Source organism: Miscanthus floridulus, chromosome 8, assembly GCF_019320115.1.
Source record: "Miscanthus floridulus cultivar M001 chromosome 8, ASM1932011v1, whole genome shotgun sequence".
NCBI lineage: Eukaryota > Viridiplantae > Streptophyta > Magnoliopsida > Poales > Poaceae > Miscanthus > Miscanthus floridulus.
The window spans coordinates 39752100-39764122 of record NC_089587.1 but is presented as its reverse complement, the minus strand read 5'-3'; the positions used below and the strand labels follow the sequence as shown (position 1 = coordinate 39764122).

General features: G+C 40.9%; 2 protein-coding genes across 3 annotated transcripts; both read left to right on the top strand.

The window, feature by feature from the left end:
- Window positions 1–3983: 3983 nt before the first annotated feature.
- On the top strand, window positions 3984–6421 carry LOC136468911 (protein FAR1-RELATED SEQUENCE 5-like). The gene is made up of 2 exons (XM_066467312.1): window positions 3984–6296; window positions 6383–6421. Exons 1-2 carry the CDS (start codon window positions 3993–3995, stop codon window positions 6419–6421), a joined length of 2343 nt encoding a protein of 780 aa, XP_066323409.1. The 5' UTR covers window positions 3984–3992.
- A 1289-nt stretch (window positions 6422–7710) lies between these two features.
- On the top strand, window positions 7711–11315 carry LOC136471708 (uncharacterized). Of its 2 annotated transcripts, none has more exons than XM_066469452.1 (3): window positions 7711–7978; window positions 8288–8758; window positions 10994–11315. In XM_066469452.1, the coding sequence occupies exons 2-3, from the start codon at window positions 8363–8365 to the stop codon at window positions 11024–11026; spliced, it is 429 nt and encodes a 142-aa protein (XP_066325549.1). In that variant the 5' UTR covers window positions 7711–7978; window positions 8288–8362; the 3' UTR covers window positions 11027–11315. The 2 variants fall into 2 exon arrangements, with proteins under 2 accessions (XP_066325549.1, XP_066325550.1); XM_066469453.1 differs by having other exon boundaries at window positions 7711–8013.
- Window positions 11316–12023: the final 708 nt, after the last annotated feature.

The window sequence follows — 12023 nt, the reverse complement described above, 5'->3', positions numbered from 1 at the left end:
TCGTGGGAGATCACGAAGAGCAATTCTAGTAGAGCAAGATGTGAAGAGTGTCAAGTGGTCTGGTCGGATCAATGTTCTAGAGCTTTTGTGTGAGCACTCCCTTTTTGTGGAAAGAGTGAGCTTGTGTGCTAACCACTAGCAAGAAGATCGGTGGCAGCCTTGGGCTTGCCTCAATGGGGATTAAGTAGTTGGTAGACCATCGAACCTTGGGATAAAAATCTCCATATCACCATCTTCCTGTTGGTTTGCAATTTCATACACAAGCTTGTATTTACTTGTTCATATATTATGCTTGTGTTGTTGCTCTTGTGCTTGCTTAGCTTGTGTAGCTTTGCTAGTTGAGTAATGCTAGTGTAGTGCTAGTGTTGCTTAGGCTTTATGCGCTTTGCTCGCTAGTATATATAGGAGCTCCCGGTGTGCTTAGTTGACTAGTTGCATATGTTTATGTGACCTTGCTAACTACACTTATTTAGGTGAGCTCACACTAGTTTGGCACCTTAGTTACTTCAATTGGGATCTTTTGTAAGGTGCTTGTGATATATAGAGGGGTATAGTCTTTGCTAGACCGAATAGTCCTAATTCCGCATTTACATTGATTAGCCGACATATTTAAGTCTTAGAAAGGACTATTCACCGCACCTCTAAGTTCATTCTACCTCCGTGAACAATTGCTATAGTTTGATTTTCTGTCTAAAATTCCAAAGCTAGACATTTTAAACACACCCTCCCCCCAAAATTTCAAAACCATTCAAATTACCTCCCTGTCTTTTTTAGTTAAAAGAATTCGTTAAATACTTAATAAGGTTCTGAACCACAGATCATATCTCTATGCTTTTAAAAATTCTCATAAAAAATCTGGAGATAGATTGTCATGTGCAAATTCTAAATAAATATTTAGAGCTCACAAAAATATCTCAGATGCTTAAAAATGGATTTAGTTCTAGGAAAATGGAAAAATATCTAGAAAATATAAAAAAAATCCCAAAACATTCTAATTAGTGCATAAATGTGTTTTTCTTTTAATTTTGCACGACAAAAATATGAGATGAAACTAGCATGAATGCAAGATACATTAACACTGAATGCATTCATGTTATGCATTTGTGCTAGTTGCGTATTATGTTTTCTGTTGCAATAATTTTTAAAACAAGTTTATACATTGATTAAAATGTTTTGGAAATTTTTTCTAGATTTTTCCAGATATGGTTCCCTTTTTTCTAGATCTAAATATATTTTTTAAGCATCTAGAGAAATTGTCATGAGTTTTAAATATTTTTTTTGAATTTGGTGTAACCCAATCTAACTTTAGAATTTTAAAAGCTTAGAGATATTTTCTGTGGTTTAAAACATAATTAAATATTTTTTTTAAATAGAAAAGAGAAAAACCACTATAAACCACTGCAAACCAGGATAATGAAGTAATTTGAATGGTTTTAAAAATTTAGGGGCCAATTGTCTAGTTTTGGAATTTGAGAAGGAAAATCGACTGACAATAATTCGGACAGGTAGAATGGATTTTTTCCATGCCCCTTTTGTATATAACTGCCAATACTTTAGAGCATCTCCAAAAATTTCCAAAACCCACTTCCAATCTTGATTCTTTTGGCAAAATTGAAAAAAAAAACTCTTCGGTAAATCCTTATCTCAACTCCCAATCTTTCCGCACTTGGGAAAGTAGATCCAATCGCGTGGGAAAATCGATCAATTCACACGAAAATATAGGCACACATCGATTAACTAATCTAGAGGTGGAAGAACATGGGGAAGAATATGGAGTAAGGATAGGGTACCAAATGAAAATGTATCATAGAAAAAGAAAGTATAAAAATGGTTGGGGTGATTTGGAAATAGTCTAGGCTCCTGATGCAAAATTGTCTTGTATCTTTTAGGAACGAGATTTTAAAACGGTCAAAGGAACCCAAAAATATGCTCCCAACTTTTTTAGCACTTAGAAAACTCATTAATTGATCAATTGTTTTTTTAGAAATTCTTGGAGTTAGAGAATCTCCAATAGTTCTTAAAAATAATTGGTAAATCGATAAGTTTTCCAAGTGGCTAAAAAAAGCTGGGAGCACATTTGTTAGGGTTCTCTAACAATTTCTAAAATCTCGGTACTAAATATAAAAGGCAATTTTACATTGGAAATCTCGAACTATTTTCAAATCATGCTAAGAGTATCTCCAAGAGTTTCAAAAACCACTCCCAATCTTAATTTTTTTTTGGCAAGATGGAAAAAATTGCTGTCCAACAGCTCCCTATCTCAACTCCCAATCTTTTTCGCACTTGAAAAATCGACCGATCACGCGGATATATCCGCGCGTCTAGTAGGCGCGTATCCTTCGGCCAATCTAAAAGTGGAAGTGCATGGGAAAGAATACGGAGCAGAAAAGTGTTCCTGATGCAAATATAGAAGAGAGAAGTAATATATAAAAGTGATTTGGATAATTTAGAAATAGTATAGGATTCCTGATTTAAAATTGTTTTCTATATTTTTAGGAGTAAATTATTGGAAACCGTTGAAGATGATCTTATTTATTCCTTCTTATACTCTTTGGCGAGTTGGAAAACTCTATGATTCTATGAAGAAATTCTTGTGAACTCTTGGAGATACTCTAACCACTTTCACTTTCTTTCTCTTATACATTTGCATTAGAAATCATGTTCTACCCATTCTTCCTCACGTTCTTCCACCTTTAGATTGGTCGATGGATACGCGAGCGTACATATCCACGTGATTAGGACGAGTTTTCCATGTGTGGAAAGATTGAGAGTTGGCATAGTGTGTCATTCGCAGTTTTTTTAATCTTGCCAAAAAAATCTAGATGAGGAGTGGAGATTTTGAAAAATCTTGGATATACTCTCATGGAGGAAAATAAGACTATGCTATATATTTAGGGATGTAGAATGGATTTTTTTTCTTTTCTAGAGGTGTCTACTTGTGGTCCGACCCATAACAAAGTTTGGGCTTGGCCCAACCCAAACTGCTCAGCATCCAACCAGGCACGAAACCTTGCGCCGCCACCAAATCTCCGGCGAGCGATGAGGCGGCTGCGGCGAGTGCGCGACAAGCCGACAACCATGGGGCGGCGTCAGGGTATTCTCCTGTATTTCCATGGAATACCCATGTTTTTAGTAACAAACATAAATATATGTACATAACGGTACAACATATGCAGTTTGTTAGATTAGATGTTGCAAATATGGCCCATAAGCCCAATAGGAACCAGCAGTAGCAGCCCAGGAAGGCAGAGCAGAAACCCCATCCCTCGGTACTCTGTGTCTCTCTTGTCTCTCGCTCGCATCGGCTGGGATCCGCGGAAGGACTGAAGCGGGGAACCAGCTCCTCTAACTTACGAAGAACTACGTCCTGGGACGTACTCGCACCGATGCCTTTCGTTTCTCATCGAGCGGTAGGACGCAAACTGTTCTACAAGCACAGACGTTGGCCCATAAGCCTGCTGCGGCCCAGTCTAGCAGCACGAGCGACGAGGAAAAGGGCGCGAGCCGAGCAAAGCGACGAGGAAAAAGGCGCGAGCCGAGCAAAAAAAGCGCGGGCGGACTGCGCAGACGGCCGCACGGCCGAGAAAAAAAGGAGCGCGATCTGTGAGAGGACTGCACACACGGAGGTGCCGGAGTGATCGCCAGATTATTGCATTGACGGAGAGGCCGATTCCCTGGAGGGAGAGTTGCTCTGCTCTTGTATTATGTTCCATGGAGACGGAGGAAGATGCCACTAGAAAAGAAGCTAACCAAATGAATCGTGATCCAAACAAGTGAGTAACACACCTCTCTGTATTCTATATTACTTGTTATTTGATATGAAATGGATTTTGTTATTCCAATCCCATGTACAGCTACTCTTTGCTTACTCTGTTTGGCATGAGATCTGAAATTAGTAAAAGATTTTTCTCTGCAATTGCACAAGTCCCCTACTCATGTTATGTTTTTTTTGTGCTAGAGACATGCCACCTGGTTTGGTACCACACGTTGGCATGGAATTTGGAAATTCAAATGAAGCTTGGGCATTTTGGCTTAGCTACGGTGGACAGCAAGGCTTTGATGTCAGGAAAAGGTATACAAACAAAAGACCATCCGATGGCAAGATTACATCATGCAAATTTGTTTGTGCAAAGGAGGGTCATCGATTGCCGGACAAAAGAGATCATCTAACAAGATGCCCTCGAGCTGAAACTAGAACTGACTGCCAAGTCCACATGAATCTAAAAATGGATCGAGAAAATGGAAATCTGAAAGTGTCTGAGCTGGTTTTGGAACACAATCATGCACTACACCTGCCAGAAACCTTACACTTAATGGCGTCACAAAGAAAAATTTCAGAGTTACAAGCTTTTGAAATTGAAACAGCGGATGATGCAGGAATTGGACCAAAAGCTGCACATGAGTTGGCTAGTCGTCAAGTTGGTGGTCCACTCAATCTTAGCTACACCCTTCGTGATCACAAGAATTATTTACGGACCAAACGCCAACGAGAGATAGCATACGGCCAAGCAGGTAGCATGCTTAAGTATTTTCATGACAAAATTGTTGAGAACCCATCATTCCAATATACATTGCAAATGGATTGTGAAGAACAGATAACAAATATATTCTGGGCTGATGCTAAAATGATCATGGACTATGCACATTTTGGTGATGTCGTTAGTTTTGACACTACTTTTGGAACAAACAAGGAGAGTAGGCCTTTTGGTGTATTTGTTGGATTCAATCATTTTAGAGAAACTGTTGTTTTTGGGGCTGCTCTCATGTATGATGAGACATTTGAATCTTTCAAGTGGCTATTTGAGACCTTTCTAAAATCTCATAATGGACAGCAACCTAAAACATTCTATACAGATCAAGATGCTGCAATGGGGAAGGCAGTTTCTCAAGTGTTTACAGAAACATGGCATGGATTATGCACCTTTCACATCATGCAAAATGCAGTCAAACATCTACATGAAGAGGATAATGAAGAGGAGAACAACGAGAATAGAAAGGAAAAGAGTCAAGAGAAGAAAAAAGAGAAGAAAAGGAAGAAGAAAAAGGAGGAGAAAAATGAGGAGAATGGGGAAACAAGTGTTCTGTCAGATTTTAGTGCATGCATGTTTGAGTATGAAGACATTGCAGAATTTGAACAAAAATTTAAACTCATGAGGCAAAAGGTGAGCAAGCAAACTTGGTTAGACAATATTTACAAGTTGAAAGAAAAATGGGCTGAATGTTATATGAAGGATATCTTCACATTAGGAATGAGAAGTACACAACTTAGTGAGAGTCTAAACAATGACTTGAAAATCCATTTCAAATCAGATTTTGATATCATCCGGTTCTTTAAACATTTTGAAAGGGTGGTGCAAGGGAAAAGAAATAATGAACTAAATTCAAAATTTGATTCAAGGAAAAAAATGCCTAAAATATGTATGATGAGACCGCCACCTATGTTGGTGCAGGCTAGCAAGCTGTATACACCTATTATATTTGAAGCTTTTCAAGGTGAATATGAAAGATCCTTGGCCGCTTGCACCAAAGCACTGGATGGTACTAATGAATATCTAGTAGGGGATTTTACATATGAGGAGGAATATAAAGTTATCGGTGATCCTTTGAAGGAAACAGTTGCATGCAGCTGCAGGCAGTTTGATAGAATTGGGATATTGTGTAGCCATGCTCTTAAGGTTCTTGATTTGATGAATATCAAGTCACTACCACCACAATACGTGTTAAAGCGTTGGACACGGGAAGCACGGACTATAACTGTACAAGACAACCAAGGGAGAAACATAATTGAAAATCCTAATATGGATGCTATGCTTCGGTTGAAATATATGTCCCACAAATTTCTCAATTTGGCACACCAAGCAGCTAACTCTCCTGAGTGCACAATGTTAGTGGACAGCACACTTGACATCCTTGGTAAGCAAATCGCAGAAAAGGTCAATACAAGTATAAGCACTTATCAGGTCAATACAAGTACAAGCACTGTTCAGGATTCAAGTACAGCACACTTGACATCGTTGATTAATGCTAGCCTAAAGAAAAGGGATGTCCAAACAAAAAGTTCAAAACGAAAAAGAACCTGGCTCGATAAGAAGCACAAGGCTAGAAAAAGGAGAGAAAACAAAGCTACATCTCAGTTTGGCGAAGCAGGTAATAATGATGTTGTACACGAACAAGAGGCAGTTAGTGGTGGAGCACAAGCACAAGCACAAGGTGCATTCTGTCCATTTTTTTCTGAAGCTTCCAATTCAGGTGGTACACAAGCACAGGCACAAGTTAGCTTCACTCAAATGTTGACGGTAATATGCTCATAATATAGCTACTTTACAAATCTTGAGATAATATTTCCTTTTTAAAAGAACTTACTTCTTCATTTAACTTACAGGGACCAATGACCAATGACCTTCTGTCTAGGTTCTGGTGATGTTGTTATGAAGAGCTGTTAGTATTTTCAAGTATGAGAACTGTATGTAACATTGGGGACGCTCCCAGGTGGACATAAATGTTTAGGTTTCTTTTGCCACAAATCTGGTGCTAGATGATATGCTTCCAGGTGGGCAAACTTGGCTTTTTTTGCTATTTGGCAATTATCATGAATGCAAAAACTCTAGTTCTGTACATATAACTTAGCTTTCTTTTGCTATGCTGCAAATGAGCATTGTAGTAGAACTGGTACATATTCTGCCCTTCAGAGTTCTCAGATAAAAAAATCACAACACTGAAGTTTGGAGCATATAAGTGACCTGCCATATATTAGTCATTTGGGGGCATGAAGATGTATATACAACTTCCTTTTGCCACATATTAGTAATGTGCTACTCTGAAAAAACTCTAGTTATGTATATATTTGCACTAGTTGAATTGACGGTCATATATTTGCCACATAGAAGTGAGCTGCTATATATGTTCAGCTTTCTGTTGCCACTCTGCAAGCCTCATTGATAGTATTTGAGTACAAAATCTGAAACTCTTGCATTCAGAGATTTCAAATCGACAAAATTACCAAAAAAGCACTGAAGTTTCAAAATGACAAGGTTCAGGCACTCAAATTGACAAACATTCCATCATCACAACCAATACAGAGCTATAATCTCAATTCACATCATTTTACATTTTTAATTCTCAACTATCTGTCTACTGCTACTCTGAACCTTGTCTTCTCAACCTGCCGCTGTTGCCCTCGTCCAGAGCTGTGTGTGGTGCCCCTCGTTCCATGGTGCCGTAGGCTTGGCAGTAGCGGCCACCCTTCCTCCGTTGCCCCTCGCTTTCTTAGGGGCTGCTCACCTGCGCCAGCACAGCTACGCCGAGGGAGGTGGCGACCAGCAGCAATCGGCCGACGGCTATCTTGAAGCACATCTCTTTCGCGGGGTCGAGGAATAGGAAGGATGACGTGGGAGCCAGCGACGTCAGTAGAGGTCGCTGTCTCAGGGGCCTGCTCACCTAGCCGAAGGAGGTGGCGAGCGAAAACAATCGGCCGGCGGCAATCTTTTCCGAGGGCGTGGGCGGCGAGCCGGCGAGATCTGGAGTGCCTCCATTTTATTTTCTTTCTTTTTTCTCAAATAGGAGTGCTTCTCGATGCTACCTGGGCCACATCGTTTACATGGGCCGATGCATCTGTGCCTTCCTGCTTGTTTCCTGCCGCTGGATTGGTTGTTTGCTTCCTGCCGCTCGATCAGAAACGAAGGGCATCGGGCACAAGTACGTCCCAGGACGTAGTCCTTCCTAAGTTAGAGGAGCTGGTTCCCTGAAGCGGCGGCTGCCGGCGGCACAGGCGCGCAGCAGCCTCCCCTCGGCCCTCCTCCGGCTTCCCCCCTCGGTCCTGCGCCGTTGTGCTGCTGCGCGACCAGCGCCCAGCCCCAGCGGCCAGCGGCCAGCGGCGAGCAGCAGCACTAGCCGGCGGTCCGACCCTCCTCCTCGGCCCCCTCCGGCCCTCCCAGTCCTAGCTCGAGCTCCGGCTTTAAGGTTGTAGGCTTGTAGCAAGGTGAGCTGTGAGCACAGTCAGATCCATTCTTCAGAGTAAGGATTGAAAATTTTGTTTTCGAATTTTTTTTTGGATTAGAATAAAATGGGAGACGAATATTTGAACAATTGCTTGGTCATATTTATTGAGAGAATTCTTCAGTCAAGTAAAAAATGATGATATCATTAATGTATTTCAAAAAGGGATCGTAGAGTTACATTGCAGTAGATTTGCTGTTTTGTAATCTTTCTTAATTATTAGAGACAATGGCACCATGTCACTATGTTCAGAACTTGTGCTTTGCTTATAACTATTGCACATTTACATCAGAAAATTTGTATACGTGGAATACCGAAATCCTCGACAACGAAGGCAGCGAGGCCAGCGGCGAGAGGAGGCGGCGGCATGCTTAAGTTCCTGTCCAAGGTGGTGGTGGAGTACTGCCCTCTGGACCCGCGGAAGGCGGCGGCAGTGGAGCTCCTCGCGCAGTGCAACGGCCGCAAGGCCAAGGACTCCAACCCGGCCTGCTCTGTCGAGCTCCGCCGCCTCCCCTCCCCGCCTCTGTCCACGGACCCCAAGTCGCAGCCAACTCTCCCGCCTCCGCGGGTCCTCGTGACCTACCTCAACGGATCCGAGGAGGCCATCATCGCCGCTGAGGGCGCTACGGCGCAGGGCATCCGTGACCAGATCCTCGCACGGGGCCGGCTCATCGACACGGAGCAGATGTTCCGCGACGGTGGGGAGAAGTGGCCTGTCCTCATTCCCGAGGAGGAGCTCGGCATGTCGTTCCCTGGCATCAAGGTACGGCATGTTTTCCCTTTTGTGCGTATCTTTTAATTTCGTCGAACGCCATGCGTGCGTGGGTGTTTCTTTGTACACTGCATTGAACACGCTCTAGATCTTTTCTTGGATTTGCTGTGTGCCTATTGAGGTATCCATTGGGCACCTTGTGTGTTTTACCACTGTGGTTGTTGCGACGTTCCGGTGATGTAGACATGTAGTTTGTTACACTGCTCATTGTATTGTCGAAAAAGAATGCACGATTTGCTTGTCACCGGAATTTGTTACTGTTTCCTCTGTTCCTAATTACAGATCGTTTTGGCTTTTTTAGACACATAGTCTTTAGACATAGAGTATATCTATGTGCATAACAAAAATTATATATCTAAGTGCATAGCAAAATTATGGACCTAGAAAAGCCAAAATAACATATAATTTGGGACAACGGGAGTAGGTGCTTAGAATGGTATCATCTGGGTTGGTTTCATGTTGTTTCTACCTGGAATTTATAGTTTGTCATGTATGTGCTGCTTACCTACATCTCGTGTAGCACCTAGTCGCAGTTCATTATGAGCAAGAATTACAATAAATATTGGAGTTGTATATGATACTTAGTCTAAAAAAGCATGTCCGTGCAAACACTTAAATGCAGTTGCATAGGATACTTAGTCGTAAAGAGCACGTTTGTGCAAACGGTGAATTTAGTGTCACCTGGTTCATTGGTTTATTCATTCTTGGAGATGCAGATATTCATGAAATTGTAGAATTTGGTCTAGCTAGTTTGAAGGTCAAGTTAAAACCTAAAGGATTACAGGAAAGGTATCAAGTACCAGTTCTTGGTTGAGCACAAGCTATAATTAATAAGTTACACAGCAGCACCCGTAGGACCTTTAGTTGTTCACACTCCATATATGTGCAATTTGCTGGCATATGATAAGGTTGCTCAATAGTTGTCCTGGGTATATTCAGGATTTTTGAACTCTACTATAATTAATTTGACCCAAAATCCAACTCTGACATGCAAGTTGTATGCAGCTATGCACAAAATATACTTATAATGTGCTCCATATACATGTGAGAATTACATACCAGAGATGAGAAAAAGAGTATTTTCTTGTCTGATTACCAGATACCGCTATGTGATTAGTCTTTATGTGGCCAATTAATCTACATTTAGTGGATAATTATGCAATATGCATTCTTTATAATGTTTTCATTTATATTTGAAATTGATTAAGACAACTTTTTGTATGTAGTATAATCATTAAATTAATGAAGTAAACTGTATTGGATGTACCGCAAGTTGCACAGTTTGGGTGCAAATAGGTCAAGGAACATGTAAATGCTCTTGATTTCTATGTGCATGTGCTAAGATGGGCAAATCTTATATTGCCTAAAGTTCTAACGCGGCATTGTTAGCCCCATGATGAGGTATGAGCAAGTTGCAGATCCTTAGCCCTCGTTTGTTGTGGTGGGTTTGATCTAATAAGCAGAAGGGTTGCTATCTCTAACTATAACCAGAGACAGATAGGCATAAGTAGCCAACGGTGGAGTGGAGTCTTATGGAACCAAAGTGATGGTGGTGCCCACCTTACTTTGGGATGATAAAGTCAATTGCAGTGCACTGCTCATGAGCTGCATCAGCCATGTGTCCCAGCGGCGCTCTTGGTGCTCAACAGTCAAGGGTCACTCCCAGAAGCATTCATATATATATGCAGTGTCTTATTAGTCAATAACAGCATGAGTTGTGGGCGTCGAGCTAGGCTATTTGATCAACTTAGTACTAGAAATGACCTTCCTCGTTCTTTGGAATTGTCATTACATATAACTTGTTTTAGTATTCTTATTTACTGATTTGGAGCATACTCCCTCCGTCCATTTTTAAGTGTCGTTCTCACATATCGAGGAGTCAAACATACTCAATTTTGACCAAATATATACAAGAGATTACTAATTTTTATGGTGCATAATAAGTATCATTAGATTATTCATTAAATATATTTTTATAACACACTTATTTCTAGATACAAATGTTACTAATATTTTTTGTAAATCTACTAGCACAAATATCTAGGCGACACTTAAAAAGGGACGGAGGGCGTATAATGCATGTTGTCCTGTGTTCCCAAGCAACCAAGCAGCATATGCGCAGTCCATGAACCATATTATACATGCCTCTCTATTTTCTCAGTTATTGACTTGATTTTTTTTGGGAATAGTTATTGACTTGATTATTCTCTGTTTTTTTATTGACAGCCAAAGAAAGCCGAGGATAAGCCCCAGGCCTAGTGACCATGTCAGATTTTTATATTTGATATAGCATGGTTAACTATGGACATTTGTACACCCACAAATGTGGGGTAAAAAATTCTCTGACCGCTGCCACTTAGAATGTTTGAAGGCCAGGTCTAGTTCAATTTTTGTTTTCCCACATTTAGGTATGCTTTCAGTTGGTGCTCTGTACTCGTATATCATTTTGGCTCTTGTCAGCACAATATGTTGTGAACAAATTGACTCAGAATAAGCAACTTCCATAATATTGTGGTCTTAAAGTCACGGCTGCACGGTTGATTTCTCAGCAGTTGCTGTTGAGCATTAAGAGTTATATTAGTGGGGGCCGATTTGTGACAGCCGCACAGGAGAATGAATCTGCATGATTGTCAGTTCACCCAAAGGCCATCCTGGCCTGAAAGTTAAAATCAGGTATTCAGTGTAACAGTACGGAATTTACTGTAGTGCGTATTCTTACTGACTCACAATATTGACATCACTATACAAAGTTAATGATAATTCAACAGCTGATTGAACATAGAGTAATGATGGTAAAAGATACACATGAAAACAGGGTATACATGGGTGCAATAAAAAGTGGTCCCAAGATACCTTTTGTTCATAATTTGTACATACCAATCTGCTTCTTGTAAGGGCTGCTCTAGTTCCTTCGACTTTACGCGGATTTGAGGTTACTGTATTTATTATGGTTGCAATTGCTTTGGGTCCTCCTATTTATACAAGGTCTGGACAAATTTTTTTTGGCGGTCATATCTAAGCATGTTTTTTATTAAGATGGTAGCAAAACATGTACACGAGGCAAGCTTTGGCTTTACCTAAGACGCAGGAACAAGAGGAAGGAAGAGTAGGAGAAAAAGAGAACCAGACCCTCTTACCGCCTAGAATGGGCAGTACGCCATGGCATGAACACAGTGATTCGAGGAGTGAGGTTCTCCAAGTAGCCAGGAATTGAGGCAGAGAAATCCCCGCAACCTCGTACTAACTCTGACCTTCC

What these genes read in the sequence shown, in the direction of transcription:
- LOC136468911 (XM_066467312.1), top strand. Translation starts at nt 3,993, where the DNA reads ATGGAATTTGGAAATTCAAATGAAGCTTGGGCATTTTGGCTTAGCTAC. An exon ending in GCTTCACTCAAATGTTGACG is followed by an intron (nt 6,297 to 6,382) that starts GTAATATGCTCA and finishes TTTAACTTACAG; the next exon opens with GGACCAATGACCAATGACCT.
- LOC136471708 (XM_066469452.1), top strand. Translation starts at nt 8,363, where the DNA reads ATGCTTAAGTTCCTGTCCAAGGTGGTGGTGGAGTACTGCCCTCTGGAC. An exon ending in TGTCGTTCCCTGGCATCAAG is followed by an intron (nt 8,759 to 10,993) that starts GTACGGCATGTT and finishes TTTTATTGACAG; the next exon opens with CCAAAGAAAGCCGAGGATAA.